This window comes from Papilio machaon, chromosome 20 (genome assembly GCF_912999745.1).
Source record: "Papilio machaon chromosome 20, ilPapMach1.1, whole genome shotgun sequence".
In the NCBI taxonomy this organism is placed as follows: domain Eukaryota; kingdom Metazoa; phylum Arthropoda; class Insecta; order Lepidoptera; family Papilionidae; genus Papilio; species Papilio machaon.
In genome coordinates this window covers 4813320-4837301 of record NC_060005.1, presented here as the reverse complement: position 1 = coordinate 4837301, position 23982 = coordinate 4813320, and the positions used below count along the sequence as shown (strand labels likewise).

General features: G+C 33.7%; 3 protein-coding genes and 1 long non-coding RNA gene across 4 annotated transcripts; 2 read left to right on the top strand and 2 right to left on the bottom strand.

The window, feature by feature from the left end:
- The first annotated feature begins 385 nt into the window (after nucleotides 1-385).
- On the top strand, nucleotides 386-3782 carry LOC106719006 (protein AF-9). Its single transcript, XM_014513241.2, has 3 exons — nucleotides 386-595; nucleotides 720-910; nucleotides 1126-3782. The coding sequence occupies exons 2-3, from the start codon at nucleotides 727-729 to the stop codon at nucleotides 3171-3173; spliced, it is 2232 nt and encodes a 743-aa protein (XP_014368727.2). The 5' UTR covers nucleotides 386-595; nucleotides 720-726; the 3' UTR covers nucleotides 3174-3782.
- A 3261-nt stretch (nucleotides 3783-7043) lies between these two features.
- LOC123722132 lies at nucleotides 7044-9920 on the bottom strand. Its single transcript, XR_006756430.1, has 3 exons — nucleotides 9313-9920; nucleotides 8895-8978; nucleotides 7044-8065 (listed from the first exon to the last, which is right to left on the bottom strand). It is a non-coding gene; the product is annotated as an uncharacterized LOC123722132 (long non-coding RNA).
- Nucleotides 9921-11788: 1868 nt separating this feature from the next.
- On the bottom strand, nucleotides 11789-15667 carry LOC106718997 (protein SMG5). Its single transcript, XM_014513228.2, has 4 exons — nucleotides 15428-15667; nucleotides 13066-15268; nucleotides 12681-12879; nucleotides 11789-12470 (listed from the first exon to the last, which is right to left on the bottom strand). The coding sequence occupies exons 1-4, from the start codon at nucleotides 15499-15501 to the stop codon at nucleotides 12022-12024; spliced, it is 2925 nt and encodes a 974-aa protein (XP_014368714.2). The 5' UTR covers nucleotides 15502-15667; the 3' UTR covers nucleotides 11789-12021.
- A 4278-nt stretch (nucleotides 15668-19945) lies between these two features.
- LOC106718151 (ubiquitin-like protein 7) lies at nucleotides 19946-23686 on the top strand. Its single transcript, XM_014512165.2, has 8 exons — nucleotides 19946-20248; nucleotides 20588-20802; nucleotides 20951-21176; nucleotides 21401-21531; nucleotides 22163-22310; nucleotides 22533-22637; nucleotides 23147-23251; nucleotides 23542-23686. The coding sequence occupies exons 1-8, from the start codon at nucleotides 20089-20091 to the stop codon at nucleotides 23595-23597; spliced, it is 1146 nt and encodes a 381-aa protein (XP_014367651.1). The 5' UTR covers nucleotides 19946-20088; the 3' UTR covers nucleotides 23598-23686.
- The last annotated feature ends 296 nt before the right edge of the window (nucleotides 23687-23982 follow it).

The window sequence follows — 23982 nt, the reverse complement described above, 5'->3', positions numbered from 1 at the left end:
AAGTGACATTACTTTCGACCTTTAATTAATTTTCGATCTTTAATTAATTCACTGAAGAGCAATATATAAAAGGGAAAAATGTGTGTAATATTTATATGCTATATGTTATTCAACATGACCTTACGAAGCAATTTGTAACGGAACGTTTCGCATAGAGATGTGGTCTGAGACGGCTTTTTCTTCAACTTAACGTTAATTTTTCCTTGATTTTATCAACTAATAGTAAGGTGGCCATCACGTCTGCGATAAAGAATAGCAGTGACTCCTACGTAATATGTACGATGCATTCAACTATTTAAATGAAAAAAAGGGCTGATACATCGGAGAAGGATCGCCGGTTGATGCAACAAGCTTCGTTGAATCAACGCGCATCACTAGTTTCGTCGACTGTCGATATCTAAATAATACCTATAGGTGCCTACCTATCTATATCTAAATGAAGAAGAACTGGATATCTGAATATGGCGGACAAAAATAACAAGGGCGCTGAAAGATATTTTTCTATATTTGTGACATTTTTGTAAACAGTGCAAGATTAAACTATATATAAGTGTTATGTTTATATGTTATTCAGCAAATATATTGACGTGGAATAGTAAGTATTATTAAATAATACTATTGTCAACACAATTAAACAGTGCGTACTTTACTATATTATAGTTTTTTTCTACTTCCTTAGTTAGAAGTTTGGTTAAACACAATGAAAATTGTTCTTTTAGGTGCAAAATGTCAACGATTAAAGTATGTTTTGAGATAGGACACACAGCTTCGTTGAAATCTAAGAAGTCACCAGAAGGTTTTACTCATGACTGGGAAGTCTTCGTGCGCGGCACAGAAGGCGCTGATATCAGTCATTTTGTTGAAAAAGTGGTTTTTCATCTGCATGAAACTTTTCCTAAACCTAGAAGAGGTAAATAATCTTGATATTCATTCTTGGTATTTAAACTGTAATTGGATCGTAATATTTGTTTACGGAATTATGACTTAAAAGTTGTTTACATTTTCTTGACAAGAAATAACGTTTGAATATTGCCTTGAAATTTTAAGTTGCTCAATTAAACGTAATTTGGTGTTACTTTTATTAAAGTAAAATATTTAATAACTCTTATTATTTTTATTTTTCAGTTGTTAAGGAACCACCATTTTCGATAAGTGAATCAGGTTATGCAGGTTTCATTTTCCCAATTGAAATATATTTAAAAAATAAAGATGAACCTAAGAAGATCACATTTTCATATGATTTTACATTACAACGCACTGGTTCTCTTAAAGATAGGTTTATTTTTCAAAACCCAAATGATGATTTTAAGAAGAAGTTATTAAAAGGTGGAGGTATAGTAACAACAAACAATGCATTTTACACAAATCCTGATCAGGAAAATCGAAGCCGAGACTCATTTACTGAAGAGAAACAACAGCTTGTAAGTAAACCTAAATTGTCCTCAGAAAATGTTAAAAAACATAAATCTAAAGAGTACAAAGAAGAAATTCCACATAAAACCAGTAGTTTTGAAACTTTATTTGGTGCTCCGATACAAAAACCACCTAAAGTCTCACCAGATCCTAAAAAAGTTGAAAAAAATGCAATTGCAATCAAGTCTCAGAAAAAGGAAAAAGATAGGTCAAGCTCTGATAAGAAGTCAAAACATGAACACAAAGAACCTAAGTCAGAGAAAGTTAAAATGAAAGATGAGAAGGACAAAATAAAAGCTGAGAAATTAAAAAATCATAAGGATGCAGAAAGAACTAAAGATAAGCCGAGTAAGAGACCAAATGAAAGACCACCTTCCCCAGATTTAGTTAAGAAGCGCTGTGTGAGCCCAGTAAGAAGACCACAAAGTCCATCACAGAGGTCTAATAGTGCATCTAGCATAAAAGAAGAATACAAATCAAAGCATTTATCAGAAAATTTTGAATCAAAAAAACCAAAGAATGAAGTTGAGTCTAGGCCAGTAGAAGTTAAAGTGGAGAAAGAAGGTAAAGAAAAAAAGAAGAAAGAGAAGAAAAGCCATGATCGGGATAAAGAGAGAAAAGAAAAAAAGGAACATAAGAAAGAAAGCCACAAAGTAAAAGATTCACCTAAAGAGTCACCAAAAGAATTGCTTAAAGTAAAAGAAGTAATAAAAGAAAAAGAACAAACTAGAGATACTTCACATTCAAGAGAAAAACCACAAAAACCCGAAAAAATTATCAATAAGTTTTCAATAGAAAGACTCAGAAAAACTCCTCCACCGGAAGCTGAAGAACATGTTGAAAACCGTAAATCAAAAGAAAAAGGTGATTCGGAAAGGAAACATAAACACAAGAAAAAAGATAAAAAAAGAGATGAGTCAAAGGAAAAGCACAAAGAATCGAGCAAAGAGAAAAAAAGTAAACATGAAAAAGTTGTTAAAGAACCGCCTCCTGAAAAACCTGAAATTATTGAACGTAGAGAAACTCCTAACCTCAAAGAACGCTCAATACCAGAACCAGCATCACCAATATCAATTGATACTGCTTCACAGTGCAGCTCCAAGAGTGGCCTTGTAAAAGCTTCCCACATAAGTACAGAGGATGTAAATAGTAGTCATTCTGATTCTGAGGTATCTCTAATTGCTGATGAGGATGATGATAAAGTAAAAATTGAAAATCCTTCTCCTGTGGTCAAGCATGATCCTTCCCCCGAACCTGAACCAGAGCCAGAACCGGAAGCGGAACCCGAGTTAGAACCAGTAGTTGAACCTCCACCTCTACAACAAAAGGAGAAATCAAAGAAGCACAAAGATAGATCAAAACGTGAAGAGAAACGTCGAAAACGAAAAGCAGCAGAAGAGGAAGAAATCGAAAGTAGAAAGATGGCAAAAACTAATGAATTGGGTGTTTCAAATAATGACACCGAACATGGAGAAAGTAGTGGATCAGTGTCAGCAGAAACTAAAGTGCAAGACAATGGTGTATCAAGTAGTCTCGGTGAAGATGCTGAGCCGGGTGACCTGTCACCCGATTATATGGTGCAACTACGTGGTCTGCAGCAAAGAATCATGATGATCAAGAATAATGAAGATTTAGAGAGGGTTGTGAACCTTATTGCTGAAACGGGACGATATGAAGTAACAACTCAAACATTTGATTTTGATTTGTGTATGTTAGACCGATCGACAGTACAGCAACTTATACAGTTAGTGGGATGTTAGCTAAGTTTTATTGTTAAAGTTATTGTAAATAATGCTTTGGTAGCACATAGCATCTGTACAGAAATAGTTGAAAATATATCGGCCACAGCAAGATTAGGCAGGCCGTTTGTAGCATTGTTTGTTACAGGGCAAAGTGCCCGCCTAGTGTATGCAAGTGTGGTGCTGCAAGCAGATATAAGTTTTGTTACGGTTAGAAATAATCTCATATACATTTACTTTGAATAGTAATAATGTGACACTACTCATCACTAGAGTTCTGAAGTGCAATACTATAGGCATAAAGTTATAAGACTGTTGAAAGATTGTTAAAAGTATTGTATATTTTGTACATTTATTGTATTGATTTATTATAATTTAAGTTAAAAGAGCTCGAGAGTTTTTAATGAACCTCCTGAGTCATGATGACTGTGAGAGGCTATGTTTATGTAATGCTGACATTGTTGCATTTCGTGTTAACTTAATAATAATGTTCAACATAAATAATAATATTTATTTGATATATTAACATTTCAATTTTTTTCGTTCTAATATATTTTAAGATTGGCTTTTAATTTTGAATGTAATTATGCAATAATTATATAGAATTCGCTACATCACAATAAAAAAGCGAGATTTTTTACAAAGATACTTGATTAACAATAATAATAATTTTTCATTGTTTTTATTCAATAGCTCCCAATCGGCTATGCTTTCTTGCGAGCCTTTGTATATTTATTTTTGTTATGTAACTTATTATTTTAAATTATCTTTATTTTAGGTTTATATCTCAAAAATAAACAAGAGTGTAAATTGAATGCTTTTTTCTTCTTTTCCACTTTTTCTTAATGCTGGTATTGAAAAGAAAACAAAATATGGACAGGTCAGATATTTATTATGTATGTAACATGAAATAATGAATGATAAGAAATGAATTTAAAAGAAAAAATATGAATAAAAATGAGTGTAATATGAACCCTTTTACATAAGGCAGTTGATGAAGAATGAAATAAAATTCCCAAAAATACATCATTGAATATAGAGGGAGGCAATAATGTACAGCCACGATAATGCACGACCTGATAATGTACGGCCCAATAATTCATGTACAAACAATGGTTTGTTTGTACATGAATTATCAGGCCGTGCATTATCAGGGCGTACATTATTGGGGCGAGCATTATCGGCACGGGCCGATATTGTACAGCCAAATAATGTACGACCTGATAATTCGTGTCCCATAGAAAGTAGGTGTACACGAATTATTGGGTCGTACATTATTTGGCCGTACAATATCTTGCACGGACTGATAATGCACAGCCCAATAATGTACGGCCTGATAATTGGAAGCCAACATGGCGGCCACTCAGCTGTCAGAATCCTACTAGCCAATCAGGAGCGTTTAATTCTCTATGATTATGCTTCGTTTAGACTACTTTACTAGTTTAGTTGATGTTTTTGTATTGCGAAAAATTTCAAATCTCGCGCCCTTTTCGACGGTGAAAATTTAAAATAAATTAAATTAATTTAGTACATCAGCCATAGGTTTTAAAAATTACTGGACAATAAATGTCCACATGATATTTGCATACTATTTTATTTTATTTAGTATTATTAATTTAGAAGCAATGACGGTGTATTTTTGAATGAATGAATTTTACAGTATGACATCCATAGTACTTCCTATTTGTAAAATTATTTCCTAAATTGATGATATGATTATGTATTTTGTATTCCCTTGTCTTTTTAAAATGTTTCTAAAATCATATGTTTCTTGAAATAGAGTTCTCACTTTGGATATGCTCGAGTTTTTATGATTTTATTCAGCGATAATATGGAATTTTAATAGTGAGAGAAATTTCAAATTAGTCCAGTAGTTTTGTAGTCCTTATAAAGCAACCAAACAATTAATCAAATTTTTCTTATTTATAATATTGGTTACCAGTTAATTTTATAATACATTATTTTATTCTATATTTTGTAATATAGCGATTTTACATAACATTCAACTTATTAAAATGTTTTGATAAAGCAATTCAAATCAAGATAAGATTTAGATGATGATATTAATTTATTTTAGTTTCTATTGAGTGTATATTTATATAACAACTCCAGGAAAATCAATTACAATCAAAACAATACAATCTACATATTTCGTTTTCCCTAAATTGCAGGCGGCCGACGGTAAAAAGTTTCAGTCAAAATTTTAAGTAGAGAGAAGCCCGAAGAGGAGTTATTTTTTTATTTTGTTTGCGAGGTTAATTTACCAAAATCATTTATATAAACAAACTTAAGTTGCTATTTGTAAGCTCAATTGTTGTTACAAGCTTACAATAATTTTCCTGACGTTTGGCGCCATAATTGTGAATAATTTTACCTGTTTTTCATAACTATATTTCTTGGTTATATAGAGGGGTGGGTTATATATCTTTGGGGACATTTTGGTAGAAACATAATTCAACACATCTACAGTTAATTCAAAAATTGACTGTCAACAAATTCCAGTTCAGTTCAATTTCAAATTTTTGTTGGATGCACACTTGCTATGAGAGCTCATTAAGATGAGTCATATAAAAAGGTGTTAAAATGGGCTAACTCTACTCAGCTAAGCTTTTTGTAAAATCAATAACTTTAGCCTCCAAAAAAATTAACCAGTTTATATTCATACAATGGGTAAGGATTAATCTTAACATTTGTAAACGCGTGAGCATTCGTGGTAGGACGCGTTACGTTCAATTGTATGTTTGCCTTAATTTTTGGAAAAAATAATTTGAAATGCGTTTTCAGATATGTACTAACATTTTTTCAAGCCCCCATACCCATTATAGCAAATAACCCCACAGAGCAATTTACTAAATTATCAATTCACCGGTTGGCTCTAGTTGGCCATCGCATAAAATGATATGATGGGAGGACTTTGTAACAGGATGGCCAAGAGTAACAGCTTTCTGTGACAGTTATTTTGTCGTTACTAAGCTTTCTAAAGGCAGGGGCATGTGGGGTTCGACCCACTAAAACCCCCTCGGTGGCCAGACTCGAGTGCAAAACAAGAAGGTTCCGGGATCTCCAAGAAACGCACCGGAACGTTGTAAGACTTGTAATGAGTAATAAAAAGCGAGGTTATTTTCAATCTTTTATTGCTTTATTCAATAAATAACATTTTACAGAACGGGATTCCATATGTAGATCCTGGGAAACAAAGTAAAAAATTAACCCATACTTTAAATTATTTAATAAAGTATTGTGATTTATACAATACAACCTAATAGAGAAAACTTTACAAATCAAAGGTTAATATATAAAACATATGTATGATAACAAAAAACTATATCAAAGAAACATTTACATAGTGATAATGAAAACAATTATCTCCTTACTACATTAACAGTTTATTCATATGCAGTTATAGAATATGATTTTATTTTTTTTGAATATTTTTTTATTGGGAAAGTTGTTAGTTATCGGTACTTGTACTAACTTTGACGTCAAAAACTAATGTTTTCCAATTTTTTTTTTATGAGAATATTTTAAACATACTATGTGCCTCGGGGGAAACAGTTATGTGGGAGTCTCTCCCGGAAGGGAAGCATACCCACTAAACCACCTCTAGTTCCTCCTACGCATGGTAGTGGAGATACCCTGATGTATCACCACTATGAAGCTGGATCAACTACCTTAGGAAAGGCACATCGGAACTATAGTGCACTTTCATCCCGGCCCTTAGTGGGAGCTGGCGGGTCCCCCATACCCGCCACCTCAAGGCTATTGTAACTATCCTTTTTAAAATATATACAAACTCTCGGTTTATACAAAATTATGAAGTAGACTAGGACATCAAAATTTGTATATCTTTCCAAAGGTAGAATTTGTTATTTGTGCAAAAGATATTTTATATATGTGATCGTCTAATTTAGGACTTTGTTCTACATTGTGTTTTTATAGTAACTGATTCTTTTAGGTTATATTAGGAGTAATGACTATTCACTTTCATTCTCGAATCCGAGTTTAGTATCTCTTAATAATTAATTTAAATTAAATGAAAATAAAATTTATCTCTAACATACTTGTAAAAGGTTTACAAGCTATATTTACAATACCCATTACAAGTATCTAGTCGCTCCCCTCATTTCTTAAAAAAAATTCGATTCGAAAATTGAACATTAGAGCGACAGACTGCGCAAATTACATAATTTAATTCAAACAAACGGTCCAGACAAGTTTGGCATTGCGTGTGACCGCATGGGATCAACACCACTTCGAGTGGGTTAGTCGCACAGATGTTGCAACGAAGGGGTTGAGGTTCGCGATCATTATCGTGGCGGGGGGGAGACGCGGGCAGGACATCGGCGGGTTCCAGAATAGGAGCCTGGACCACCTCCGGTGCTACCTGCTCAATGTTATCTGCAATGACAACTTCTTGAGCGAATTCTGGGACGTTATCTACAACAGCCTCAACGCCTACGTCCAACAATCTGCTCGTTTGCACTCTCTAATCTGTTATAATTTGTTGTGGTCTTGGATTGCCAGCTGCTTGCCAAATTCTAAGGAAAACTGCCTCATACAGAGGAAGGTTCTGCATCAGGACTACAGCAGGATGAAAATTGTGTCCAGCAATTATACTGTGTACCGTTAAAATTTGGCAAATTGACAATCCAGCTGGGACAGTCAGGAACGTTCCATCGATGACTAGCACTTCACTGTCAGCGATGCAACGTTCGAAACCGAGCATGACTAATATGACTGCTTTTCCTTCCGCCACCGACACAGTGGCGAAAAGAACAGGACTTAACAAGCCTTATTAGGCCACCGCATATTCCTCCAAGGTGAGTGGCTGAGCCGGCTGTGAGTTTCTCCTCCACTTCCGCATCGATGGCAGCACACTCTCGTAGAGCAGGTGAGATGCAGCATCCGGATATCTGTAAAAAAACATTCCAAAATATTTATTTCAAACTATATTACAAAACATATCATCTTGCTAATTTTTTTTTTTGCATTGAATTAACTACTGCACTGTTTGAATATTCTTTGACTTAATAATAATAATAAAAAATGTTTATTTAGGTTACACACAAATGTAGATACATAACCGGAACGACAACACCGATTTTCAGCCCTCGCCTTATGGAGAATAAACCAAGGAAAAATGAAGTTTTTAACTGTTGGTAAATTGATTAATCAACGAATATTCCTATAGGGATGTTTCAAATTAAAATTATATAATTAATATAATAAACTGTTAACTATGTAAATAATATATAATAATGTGAATAATAGAAAAACATAATGTGTCAAGAAAAATATCAAATCGCTCAAACTGTTATCAGGTACAGGTGTTATACCACTAAGTATTCCTAGTTTTTGGCTAGAGCAGACTTGATTGACTTCTATTATCCTATGTTACTCCTAAATAACAAAGGACACTTTTTACATAATATTTACTGTATTATTTCAAAACACAAATGATTGCACTGAAGTAACTTACATAATCTCAACAACCATTGGTAGTGTTTCTATTTACACAACCACCAGTGTATATAGATTGTACTGAAGATTTATATTTAATATTTGCATCACCTTACCTACTAGTTAATAATGCTATCATAGTTTTTCATAGTAAATCATCAATCAAAAGAAAAAATATACACACATCACTTTGGTATTCTGAACTAATTGAATGTCCAAATAAAGGGTCCATAAATAAGGTGGTATAAACAACACAATTCTTAAGAAATAGTTATCACTTACCTGGCAGCTTCTTCCTCATATATGGCATTCAGAGGAATACTCTCCTCTGAAGCCCTCCTCTTTAGTTCCTGGAACATTGTATTGCTGAAAAAAGAGAGGGTTATTTAATAACCTTGAGTAATTACTTTTAAACCGGGAAAATCCATTCCCACAGAAAAGGACCAAAAAATATAACATGGGCAGGGCTGTCTCAGAACAAAATATCCAAAATATTTTATTACATATACTGTCAAGCAAAAGTGCATATACAAACTTTGCACATAAGCATGAAATTTACAACAAAACAAGTGACTTTTAGTTGTAGTTGGCTTTTTACAATATTACTTACAGTATTCTTTATGAACAATAAAACAAGCCTGCAACTCAGCCTAAAGGTCATACACTAATAAAAACAAAGAAGGTATTTTTGTTATCTCACCAATTAAGCACCCAGGGAGTAGGGGAATGATTGTGCTGCCCAATCGTCGGTCCAGCTTTAAACGTTGAGTGTCGAAATCGCAGTTTTTGAATTACTTAGAGTAATAAATCCCATCCCGCAGTATCCAGTGCGCTGGACACCGGTCGCTGGCGCACCTCATGATTGTCGAGGCCCCCCTCGAGCGACTGACCACATAAAAGTTATCATCCCGAGAAAACCACCTCGAGTTCCCTTTGTAGGGAAACTACAAGAGGAGCTCCAGGTGGCCTGGGAGCCTCAGGGTGACGGGGATCGGGGACAGCTTGCTGCTCAGCCATTACTAAAAAAAAATCCAAAATTTATAGTATTTAGGTGAATATAAAAAACGTTGTGTCGAAATCGCAGTTCTTGAATTTTAAATTTGAATAAAAAGCACGAGTGTGGATAATCCAGCCAAGCACTTTAGAAACGAAATGACAGACCGCGGTTAGATTGGCGGTTCGGTTGGGTTTGAAAATAGTGTTGCCACACAAACAGTATAAAGTTTTTAAAAATTCCATCAGAACAAAAAAGAAATATTTGATTATCGTATTAAGTGAATCTAAAAGCCTCCGCAGACAAGAGACTTATTCGCACAATAGTCTAATCGGCACATAATGTGAATAAGCATGTATTAAATAAAATAAATAAATAAAAATCATTTAATTCAGACCATAATAAGTCCATACATTGTTAGTAAAATAATACTTAAGCGACTGACTATCGGTCGACCAAAAAATTGAATTGTGCTTAACTTTTAATTTTAAACCATATAAACATTAAACTATCGAGACTTCTTCATGTGCATAGCTGCAATTGGCGCATATACACTGCCGATTGTTTAGTTTACTCGTCGATTAATTCCTTTGCTGCATTTCCCCTGACGGTATTCACATAAGATGTGTACTAAAATTCTAATGCTAAATACGGCGAAAAATTCGAGCTGCTGTTGCCGCGATAAAGCATCGTCTTCACTCAAAGACGGACTGCTTGGGCACACTATAATCTTCGATAATGCAAACGAAAACTTTATTTTAAACTTTTACAACATTCCTTTTAACAATAATCAAAATAAACAACCAAGTCGTCATAGTAATTTTATTTAATTATTTCAATATGATTTTCTTCCTTTCTTTTGTCATTGTCATTCATTGTCTCACGTCTCTCGCCAGTAACATCAACGTCCTCCCTCGACGTGAAGACCGATAAGGTCGTACAATTTTCTCAAACTCTCAGATGTCTTTCAACTGGAGTTCAGTGGTTACTTCTCTACATTAACCTCACCATATATTAGAAACTGTCGTCTAAAGAAGTGTCGAATCCTTGTGTGTTTGGTTCGTCTGTGGAATCGTGACGTAGGTCATTGGGAGGATGTTTTACCAGCAGTTCCATCAGATCATTATTATGCACCATCATTAATGCTTCCGCATGAAAGATTCTTTAAACATCCTCGTAGAACAGTAGACGGAGCACTCTTCTCGGGAAAATTCAGAACCTGCAGGAGGTAATGAAGTTGTGTGAAACGATGAAGCTACTTCTCTTCGGCGATCCTAAAGGTGGTGATGTGGTGTTATTTCAACCTTTGCATTTTTCATAATTTTTATATTTAGAAATTGTTACGTTGACATTGTCACTGTAATTTTTAATGAAATAAAATCAATATATTTGGTGTGCCGTTTATTTATTACATCGATATGTCTGTTAAAAGATTGGTATTCTTGCTTCAGAAATTTAGTGCAGTCTTAAATTGAGGTGGAGTGTTGTGAATGGGATCTTCTTGAGGATCGAAAGAGGTTGTTGCACTATTAGGTTGATTCTATAAGGAAGATATATTTAAAACAGTAGAGAAGAAATATGTGCACGAGATAGAATTTTAATTTTATTATTTTACGTTGTTGTTCAATCAATTTATTAGTTTAATAATAAACATTATTTAAGTAATTTACAGTGTGTAATTCCTAACCAAATTCTATCAAACTGCGTTAAATCAAATTTATTATTTTTTAAGTATTTGTTATAATTTGTGTTACATTTTTTGTTATAGTGGCAACAAAATTTCTTTTCTTCATCCCAATCTAAACGAGGCACAAACCATAAATGACAGAATAATCTGTTGACCAATAAGAGACCAGGTGAGCTGACCAATCAGGGAAGTGGTCATGAATTATCGGGCCGTGCAATATCACCCCCGTACCGTTAATGTACAGCCAAATAATTCGTGTATAAGTAAAGCACGGCCTAATATTCCGTGACCAGTGGTCGCCAATTATCAGGTCGTACATTATCGTGGCTGTACAATATCGGTACGGTCTGGATAATGCACAGCCACGATAATGCACGACCTGATAATGTACGGCCCAATAATTCATGTACAAACAAAGGTTTGTTTGTACATGAATTATTGGGCCGTGCATTATCGGGTCGTACAATATACGGACTCAATATAGACACCAATGTATAAACGACGCACTGATATCGAAAAAATAAAAACATTAAAGCGACCCTCAAAATATATTCCATCTAGAAAGCGAACGTATTCTCGTTCGTCTCATATTAATCGTTTATACGACCGATGCTATCGCGCGTGTTATTATCGTTGTCAATCGTTACCAGATGGTATTATGTCAGAGGTATGTCACCTTCCTCTATCTAACTCATTGCAATCGAGACCGGAGATTGAATGTAAATCCTTCATCTTTTCTTGCCGCTCTTATGAATAGTTTGCCGCCATTTTGCGTAAAAGTCACCTATGTACTCTACGGAAATGCCGGCAGACTGCGCCGCGCCCGTCATACTGAACTCTTTGAACTGTTCGTCATTAGATCCAGGTTCCTCACCGACCAGCAGTATTAGTAGAGAAGATGTTTTCAAATTGATGGAATTATCAGGATCTCCATTCCCACCAATTTGACTTTGCTTCTCTTCCTCTATGAAATGGTTGCAGTATTCCAATATCTGGATGAAGTTATGCACGTGTGGAGGTACTTTTCGAGGGTACTTTAATAGTGGCAGTGGTTTAAACTGGCCAGGCCGCTGAGTCTTAAGGAATCGCGATCCACTCTTCAGTTGTATTTCCAGCCAACGTATTGCGTCTCTCGCAGAACTGCATTCCCGTTTCAATTCGTCCAATTCTTGTAAAACTGTAACCAGATCATTATCATATATAATTTTTGTCAAGAAATACTAAATGAATAAATTTTTACAAAAGAGCAAAGATTGACGAAGTAGTGTAACAGAATATAAATGTTTTTTTCCGTATTTCATCTGGCGAATAAAGTTTGAGCTGGATTTTTCTAAATGACACATTTTTTTTCTATCCGAAATGCTAATGATTGTGTTTAGAGACTTACCAACAGTGGGTACCAGAAATATGAAATTCCTTGTTCTCAATAACTGCTTCACCCTCTTTAAATGTTTGTACAGTGAAGCGGTGTCTAAAGCTAGCAGAGACGGTGCGGGAGTAGTTCCTGTACGCTCCAGTTCTTTTACTTGAGAAACCAGCCAAAGACGACCCAGACGTCGGAGTAGACCACCTTCCCGCGATTCCAACTGAAATAATAACATAATAATTACATTAGATTTGAGATAAACAATATTAAATCATTTCATGAAAAATATTAAAACAAAGCCAGTTATATAGAAGATGCAAAATTCCAAAAAGGGATATTTCTTTAGAAAAGGAAAGATGTAGACCAGATAATGAGATAAAGCTCCGGTTTTAAAACAAGTACTTACGGGTTTTTTGGAATTGTGCCATTCTCTGCTTTTCTTATGATTAACCTTTGTGATGATTTTAGGTGGTAAATTCTTTTTATAATAGAATATTTTCATGGATCTGTTAAATCTTATCCTTGGCACTATCTTGGCAATCTGGTATCCAAAGTCAATGAAATTGAGTATTCTAATTATATTTTCCTCATAAACTGTAGGTTTGTATTTTACTAATAACTGCCATTCAGCTGCATCTTTATCAAATTTACAAATATTTGTACCACGCAAATTGATATCTTCAGGCAATGGAATTGTCTTATATTCAAGTTTCAATTTTTTAACAAGAACTTTTGCATAATTTAAGATTTTACAATCTTCATTCGGATATTTATCATGATTTTTATAGTTAAAATAGTGTAGAAATATATTCAACAAATCCACAACACACTGAAACAGTGATTCTCCGCTGTCACCACAAGAAAGTATAAGATCTTTTTCTAAAAGTACCCAATCTAATAATAATTTTATACTGGACAAGAAATTATCACCCCTTAGAAAATTTTGAATCCCTTCAATATCTAATTTAGTTTCAACACCTTGGATACTTTTTATATTATTCTCATCTGATTTCATAATTAACTCCTTTACTGTGGTTTCTTTAATTTCTTTTTGGCTATCATCATTGCCATTCAGTGGAATATCCTCACTATCTGTTTCGTCGCAAATCGAGCCTTCACTTTTAGAGTTATCATCTGACTCATATGTGGAATCGGATATTTCATCCTCTGATTCCGATTTATCTGTATCTTCTTCACTACTTTCAGTATCTCCATCGGTGATATCAGAACTCCCAGAAGACATAATACGGCGTCGCCTCCTTCGTTTGCTCAAAGTCTTTTTGATTTTTGCATCTCCATTCAATTGTTTTGGTTCTTCTGTATCTGATTTGTCTTTTAAGTGTTCTTCATTTTTAATATCATTATTGTTATTTTTATTGCCATTTAGAATCACAGTATCTTCTTGTTTAATAACTTCTTCAGATACATTTTTGTCACCTTCTGTTAGTTGCTGTATTTGAACTCTCGGTCTATATTGATATGCTGGACTTTTTAATCCCAGGGACTCCAAATGCTTATGTAACTTTTGCAACAGCTGGGCTAAAAAGGCTAAAGTAAAAGCTTTACAAGCAAAAGCCTTAGGTTCATCTGTTTCAACCAGTTTTGCATTTGTGAATAAACATATTTCAACAATGTTGTGAATCATACTAGAATTTAAATATGATGGATTAATTTGTTCTTCTTCAAAAGCCTGCATATGTTCAGTGTAATTCTTATTAATATCTGGTAAAGGGTTTACATTAAAATCCATTCCAATTTTAAGCTTTTGTGCTATATTATTGCACAACTTAGGAACATTAGTATCATCTTTGCCAAGAAACCATATTTCAGTGAGAGAAAGAAACTCTGCAATAGTATTTTGAATATGTTCAGTTTGTGTGCATGTCTCCGAGTCATTGATTGTTTCTAGAAATTGATTGTTCTTTTCAAATATTTTTAGCAAATTTCCAATAGCTCCTTCAAACGGTGTTACAGAGCTCAAACAGTGGATATAATGTGAAACTGAATCCAAATTGTAATTTTTGTCAAGGAATAAATTCCCCAACTGGTTATATGGCATGCCTGATGACAAATCTATTTGTGCAGCTTGCAAATAGTAACGGGTTGCGATTGAAGGATCAAAAGCATTGGACATTTCAGCTTGGTAGCGGGATAGATCACCCAGATAAATCAAGCAGGAAAAAAGAGTGGATTTAGCGAATTGCATCTCATCTTCATGAATCTTTTCTTTTATATCTTCGTTCTCTTCATCAGCATCTAAAGGGGTATAGTCCAATTCTTTAATCCTCACTTTCATTTCACATTCTATTCTTGTTATGATGTGATGAAAATGTCCAATACCACTCATGATATGAGTATATAAATAACCATCAAATTGATTATTGGACTCCCTAAACTTTTTTGCAGCACACACTGTCTCATAGTAAACTTTTCGCCATAGCAGTTCGAGCGATTTCTTTCCATAGTTTAAAGGGTCGCAAAAAAATAGTTTTTCGCAATTTTCACGCAGTTTTTGTCTCTGTACTTCGATATTTGTTGTAAACAAATCCGATAGACTTGTACATTGAGCTGTTGCTTCCCCAATACGTCTCGACACATCACTCACATACCTGCAAAATTTGACACGTTTTTATTCGAAGTATTCTTGGTAGACATGTATTTGTAGTTATTTCGATATTGAAGGTTCATTTACAAAATATAAACGAATAGAAAAGTAGAAATGCGAAGCAGAAGTAATCCAGTTGTAGCATTAAAAGTATTATACTAACCGATAAACTTTCTTAGCTCGTTCATCTCGTTCGGCTATTTTAGCCTCCAGCTGATCATTACATCCGTTCTTCATTTTTCAAGTCATTTTACCTTTTCGAAATCATCAAGATGTTGATTTAAAATACACTTCTAGACAATTAAAAATGTCAACAATATTCAATAGATAACTCATTTCACCATTAATGCCATTTACTCTTTGTCAAAAAATCAGTTTTGCAAATTTAGGTTATACAGTTACTGTTTCAGTTGATTAGCATTAGTGATGTCACAATTGATAATAAAAGGATAAGCTCGGGTTGATTTTCAACCCGAAAATGTCTGACGTAAGATTTTCTACAAATGGTACATAAAAAATAAATAAATAAATAAATAAAAAAGTAAGCAAAAATTATTGTGTAGACAAATAAACTTATAATTAAACTTATAATTAATCTATTTTTTGAATATAAAGCTAATGTGCTCTTTTTATTTTTTTTTATTTTTTTTTATTTTAAAGTAACCAATTTTTTTTTTAATTCTCTATATTAGGATGTATTTTTTTGTTTGTATTACTAAATTCCTTATGTTGTAAACCAGCAGATGGGCACCTCTGAACGGGCGCATGGCCCACCGGCACAGGCTGAAAACCAGCTCCACAAGGCCCACAAGGCTATGCCTTGCGGTCTACGCTGAGCCTGCAGCCCATTGTTGTCATATTCTTGTGTTCACAGGTGGGCACAGTTAATCGAAAAGTTAACATCGTTAATCGCTAATTCGTTAATTAAAAAATTAACTTCGTTAATCGTTAAAGCGTTAAATTCTCGAAAATTTAACGCAAGTTAAAGTTAATCGTTAACAGTTAACCATACCAAAATTATACATAGTAATTTTACACTTATTGTGGCGACACTTCTTTAAAATAGTAATTTGACTATACATTCTATAACACATTAGTATAAGAGACAAGTATGAATGCATTATAGTATATTTCATTACGAGTGTGGAAAGCCTGTCATTGCAAAGAGTTCCGACAAATGTCTACCCGAGCCGAGGCGCAGCCGTAGGTGAGAGTTGACAGTGGGAACAAATTGTAATGACAGTTCCGCACGTGTACTAAACAACTATTTTTAATACAGCTGCGAAAAAATTAAGCAATTTAATAGAATAATAAAAACACAATAAACTCAACTAACTAAAATGTTTGAAAAATGGCGCCAACCGTAAAAGAATACAAACAGAGATTTTTTTGTTTTCTTCACCTATTCTGGGTAGGCAAAGGGAACTATGCCCAAACGGCCGGTAGATTATTTTTATTGATATGAAATGAAAATGAAATTTAATGAAATGAAATAAAATGAAACCTTACCTAATTCATCGAATCAAATCATTAAATCTGATATTGTAACAAATTAGGAGCTTCTTTTAAGAAACATTTGCATGAATCGTAAAAACTTCAATGATTTTTTTTTTGTAAAAACTTCGTGGTTGGTTTTTTCTTTATAATAGACATTATTTTGACAGTTGGGAAAGAGAAGGCACGAGTTTGGAAAAGCTAAGGAAAAAGCGCGAGTAAAAAGTTATTTAATACAGTTGCTCAAAAAGTGGCATATTGCAGGGACTAAGAGCTTTCGGAATGTGGGCTATTACATACTCTTGCTTTTATATACTCGTAATGAAATATACTATTTCGAACCTTCTTTTGATTTTGTCCTGTTGGTCACGTCTTTCCCGAACGCTCTGATGCATCACACTTGCACGCGAACTTCACATATATTAATTATCAACTCGTTCGTTCACCATTCGAGTCGCCGACATTCTCCCAACATTTATTTATTTATTTTATTTTTTTAGTAGTACATAAGTAACATAGTTGAACTTGTGAGCGACAGTGAAAATGACAGCACGTCTCCAAGTTTTTAATTTAACGATTAACGAACTTTTATTAACGGAAGTTGAGTTTAGCGGAAGTTAACAAAAGCGTTAACACTTTTTGAAGTTAACTTAAAAGTTAATCCGTTAAGCAAAATGTTAAATTCGTTAATTAACGATTAACGGATTAACGAGTTAATGCCCAGCTCTGCTTGTGTTGTTATTAATGCCATAAATATTGTATTCCTTATGATGACAATAAAGAAGTTTATTATTATTATTATTAAATATGGTTTCTTATTTAATTTATTTTCGCTACTATAAACGTATGCGGGATTTTTGTAAAAAAACTGAATGGTTGGATATCCAAATAATATGCGATATAATCGTATCATGCACATATAAATGATAAAATTGTTCATATTATATGTCTACAAATTATATTACAAATTATACATAATAAACGGATGCGATTGTTTTAGAATGTTCTTCAATTTTAAACCAATAATTAATCACGATTTCGTGAATGTGTTTAGTTGGACTATGCCTCAATGGACGTAAATCATTTAACTTAGGGCGTTTTTATTCTATTAAACGTTATTTCTTAGAAGTACCCACATCTCATGATTAGAAAGTCACAATTCAGCACAGCACTATTCGGATCATTATTTGACATTTGAGTCACAGAGAACCAGAGACACAAATCGCCGCCATCTTGTTGTGCAAGCGAGTGATACCTCAGATGAAGAATTATATAGATATGGCATGCGCGTTCACCCGTAAGGGACAGATAGAGAGTACTATAGACTATACCTATATATAAGTAAAAGGATTGGGGTTACCAGTTATTTGTTTTGTCCCGAAAATGAATAATTACGATATAATTTAATATAGACCAATTTATATATTCCCAATTAAATTATAATTAATAAACGTAATAAATATAAAAACAATGCGTAATTTTTGTTTATGTGACTAAGATTACGTAAACAGATTTTTTTAGTAATACTTAGTCAGGTCATAAATTCTGTCACATGTTTAATATAAAATAATTGAAACAAGTTTATTCATTATGTGACTATTTATATACCAAAATGAACTTAACAAAACATAGATTCTTATGACACTAAAGTTTATTCAAAATGACATCCGTGATTTTGCATACAGGCCTTCAATCTGCTCGGCCAGTCGTCTATCACAGCACGAACGAGGTCCATGTCAATATCGGCGGCTGCCTTAATCAAGGATGTCTTGAGTGACTCCAAAAAAAGAATTTCCCGATATTTTTTTCCCGCGTACCGCTTCAACAAAGCGCGGCATCTCTTCAGTCTTAGGTCCATTAGACGAGCATTCAAACGATGTCCTATTTTTCTTCGATATGCACGAAGCCCTAAGTCTTCATAAAAAGCTACAAAAAACATACCAATATTATAGTCATATAATTTTAAATTACTCTGTATATCATTACAGTGAACACTACATGTAAAACTACTAAATATTAAACTATTCTATTGTAATTTCTAAGAAACAAAATTTACATGGGACAAATTAAAAAGCATACTCTTTAAAATCAACGGGATAAGAAAGTATCAAATATTTAAAAACACAGCATATACCAGAATTAAAAACTCCTTTTGAAATCTGTTGAAAATAGTATAAAAAATGTGAATTGTTTCATTTATATACATTATACATACTATAATTTATTTCCCCTAAATTGAGGGTAATTTTTACAACAAGATGGTGGTATTATTTTTACGGGTAATAACCAACCAATTTGAAAAGAAGTTTAATATGGCCGCTTGTTTCCCAGATCTACAGTATATTATTTGACACAAATGACATCTGCGTTTGGGCGCATAATGTTCGAAAAATACTATTTTATTTTAGCTGATTTTACCCGTATTTTAACATATTAGTTATTACAAAGACTGTAAAGACTAGTTTGTATTTTCTTCCTTATTTTGTATGAATACATGTGAATAAGTGCGTAGTTTCAGTACTTACGATTGAAAGGTTATGTTTTTCTCTTTTCGCTGACTACGGCTTTTACAACCAACATTACAGCAGTATACCATGTTTTATACACTTGATGTCACTAAAACTGTAATATCAAAATATTTTTGCACTATTACAGCCACTAAGTACTCACAATTTTCGAAAAATAGCACGAATGTCAAACTTTGTTAGGGACAACCTAGGTTGTTTGTAGGGGACAACCTTTGTTCCAAACAAACCCCAAAGCCTGGTACGCAGAAAGGGACAGAAGATAGTTATCCCTGTCTTTGTCACGTCGCAGGAATTGGGTATAACTGTATCTCTCTCACTCACGGTATTATTATTACCGTGTCATAGACTTGAGTGATACTTATAGTAATTTATTCGAGTGACCGATACAGCTATATACATTCTCTTAGTGCGTATACGTTATATTCTAAGGCTAAGATTAAACCAGAATACCTGTAAAAGAGGGCGTTAGAGAGCTGTCATAATTTGGTTTAACTTTTGCTTGTGACTTGTGCCTACCAGTTCAGAATCAGATAACCTTGTCGGTCTATACTTTCTTACTCTTTGCATTGTGTCATGTTTGTTTGGTTTTTGGTACTTGCTTCGGTTTGCTTGTCAATTTTCTGTCATGACATGCTTATTTTTCAATTTGAATTGTTTGAAAAAAATATATTTTTGTTTTACCTAAATCATTTAAATACGTACTAGATATATAATTAAAATCAGATCTGACTGTTGGTGTTTCCAAAATTGTTTTGATTTCTTAAATTAAACTTTGTCACTGTTTCATCTCCTAAATTGAATAATGGAACCATCGGAGAATCAATCGTATGTATTTTTGGGTGTAAAAGTAAAACCCGGGCCAATTGAACGCTACAAACTTGATAATTTTACGCTCGAAAACAAAGTAATAAACTTAAAAGCGGAGGCGGAGAAAAGAGTGAGAGAGCCGTCCTCTTCCTTAGGTATGTAATTCATTGTTATTGTGAAAAATGAATATTTTTATATCAGACTAACTGCTCCGTCCGCAAAAAAAACCTATATTAGTAGCCTTTGAGGTCTTCCACATTTTGTTCTATACCTAGCCAGTTTCAGCTAAATCTGTTTAGCCATTCTGGATAAAAGTAATAACAAACATCCATCCACCCATCCATCTAAACTGTCTTAATTATAATGTTAGTAAAATACATTTGACGTATAAAAGACAAAAATGTAAGATGTTTAAAATAATATTATCTCTTTTATTGTAACATCAAAATTTGTAATTAAATTTTTTACATTTATCAATTAATTTTTCTTTACAGAAGCAATACACCATGGCAAAATTCTCCGAGATGATGCTACACTACAGGATTGTGGTATTAAATATGGTGAAATGGTACATGTTGTGAAAAAAAAGATCCCAGTTAAGTCTCCTCCTGCACCTACATTTTCCGATGCTGAATTACAACAGTTGAACACTTCATTGAGAACTCTTGGCTGTACACCAAATGCACCGGGCTGGACACGAGCAATGCAGGTGAAGGATCTTATGGATTTTATCACATTAATATTTAAGCAGTATGTACTACTCATCCATACATTTCTTTCAGCCATGAAGTAACCGTGAGAACCGTTTCTTACGCATACTTCACAGAATCTAATAATAAAACTATAAATGCTTTTAGTTATTGAATGATGAAGCTACACTAGCAGAAGTTGTTGATCAATTGCCTTCATTAAACGAGGATTGTGTGGCATTATCAATATTGCATGAAGTGGAACTCCTTGCTGCATTGGGTGCTAATGTGGAGACAATGAGGCGCGGTGCTGACGCTCACCCTGACTTACCTGCAGCTTTGCGACATCTAACAAGATTGGTGCGTTCACGTAACACTGCTTCTAATGAAAATGGTAAGCATTACAGGTATCTTATTGTGGTTATAATTTATAAGGTGTGCTTAGCTTTAGATATACGAAATAGAGTTGTTGATGATAGTTCTGACAGACAAGTTTTATATTATTGATGGTAAAAATTACACAGTTGAAATTATGTTCCAATATATCTTGTGACCTAATAAAGCTAAATTGACTAGAAGTCAAATGTTTTGCAGTAAAATGACTATTTGTGTTTTTAGTACCAACATCGGGTTTTGCATATTCACTTGAGGCTCTCTCGGAGGATGAAGATGTTGAAGAAGAGGAGACTGAAGAAGGCAGTGGTGAGAGGAATACCATTACAAGGGAACAATTGACTGCTGCTTTACAGGTACTTAACTGATTATTATATTTTTGGATTATTCTATTATAAATTAAGAGTAGAAAATAAGATATCGACGCTGGAAAGCATAAACGCTGTAACCCTTGAAATCGCGAATATGTTTTTCACACGTTAATAATTTCAACCATTATCAAACGATAATGATTTTATTATAGGTTAGCACAAACTACACAACATTGTTAAATACCGCATGCTTGTAGGCGTATCAGCTCACGAGTTATCATTTTTTGGCTCTCCTGTAAAGTTCATACTTTCGGGGTTACAGCGTTTACGCTTTCCAGCGTTGATATATTTTATAAAGCACCAATAACATTATACCAACACCACCACCCCCAATAACATAAAAAAGACTACAGACTTTACATATTACCCTGGTACTGGTACAAGCTTCGGGAATATTAATACAGTTATAGGAGATAATCTTCTTCTTGAGGTGCCTCTCCAACTAGCGAAGGTTGGGGGTCAATTCTCCATATTTCTGTTTTTCATATTTTTATTTGGGAGATATTAATTTTATGTTAAGGTAAGGTAAGGTGATTGAAGTTTTGTCAAACAGCTCCTCTATATAAAAACTGACAGGAATATTATATGAAATTTTAGTATGACAAATTTATTTCAGGCTGCAACAGAAGCAGCGTTTAGTACCAATACCTCAAATGCCCGAGAGAGCCGAGAGAACTTAATCAGGATATTGGATGCAGCGGCTGATAGCAGAGGCACAGCAAGGAGTGCTAGCACTACAGAAGCCAGTACTCCCAGTGGATCAGGTATCTACTCACGCCTTTAACCCAGAGGGGTAAGCAGAGAAGACATAAGTCACCTAATGTTACATATGACCACTACCAATAGGCATAATCAACAGCATAATGTTTTTTAAGTTCAAATATAATTATGGGTTATTGCAGTTGTAATAAACTTCATAAAAAATAGTCTAAAGTTTTTACAAATATTGCGGGACAAATTAATGATTACTGCATTTGTATTATTAGGTGCACCTCCTATAATAACTACGGAAATGTTCAATGAAGCAATGACTGAGGCTATGTCAAGAGCAGGTGAACAAAGCACAGCCGCTCCTGAGACAAGTTTCGCTAGTAAGTAGTTGTTTTAGTTTCATACTACACAAAATAGATTTTTTTCCGAAATAGCGGAAGATTAAGGGTTGTTACAGCTTTGATTAGCCTTTAGACATATAATTGGTATATGTTAATTTCATAATTAACATTGTTACAGAAGCAAATTGTTACTATTTTATTATAGACTAGCTGTAGCACGCGATTCAGTCCGCACTAAAAAAAATTACGTATGAGTTCTTCCAGTCTATGTTGTACATCTGTGCCTAATTTCATCAAGATCCGTTGAGCCGTTCGGGAGTAAACTTCAAACAAACATCCATCCATCTAAATATTAGGATTTACAATATTAGTAAGATAAAGAAAGGTGTCAACATATTATGTTGACAATGGAAACACAGTTTGTTAAAAGAAAAATTATAAGTAATCAATCATTTTGATAATAAATTTCCAAGACATGTTGACTAATACTTGCTGATTACTTTATAGTCTAGCGTTTGGAAAATTTATGCTGTAATCTGTTTTTTCAGCGTCATCACAAAATCAAGGCAATTATGCAACTCAAATAAGTCACATGCACGAAATGGGACTCATGGATGATGCTTTGAACATCCGAGCATTAGTCATATGCTCAGGTACTTTTAATATAACCCATTATTAAAAAGAAAATGGAATGTACAAATCACACATTTAAATTATACTAATATATGGATGGGTCTTCCTCCATAGATCTCAAACAAATAGTAATTTTTTGACATACTTTATAAATATCTTGGGAGCTGACCTTAGTTGCTCGCAGTGCAGTGCCGTTCCCCCTGTCTCTTTACACCTTAAAATGTTTACTGAGCAGGGACTCTTGAGATGTTCCGAGCAGACAAGATATTTGAAAAATGTATATGTTGCAACATATTTATTTTGTTTTCAGGTGATGTAAATGCTGCTATAAACTTGGTATTCAGTGGTGCGATCGGTGATGATTAAGATTTAATTTTATGATAATTTAAGTTGTCATTAATATAATGTAACCATACTCATGTTTTATGTGTCTAAATAAAACATATTTGCCTTCACATATTGTTTTATTGCTTAATAATTTTGAAATAAAGAAAACTTAATTATAATATCACTGGATGTATGAATCCGTAAGGAAAAAATGTACCTTAAATCTTGTGAAAAATATATGAGAAAATGTGCAAAATAGACTAAAAAATGGCTAATAGATTGTAACAAAGTTATTAATCCTAATAGTACAACATGAAACAAGCTGGTTGGGAGTCTATAAAAATATACTTTAGACAATTTATAAATGATCGAACCATAAGTTATTTAGATTAACTAACTTTATATTCAAATAATTCTATTGCTA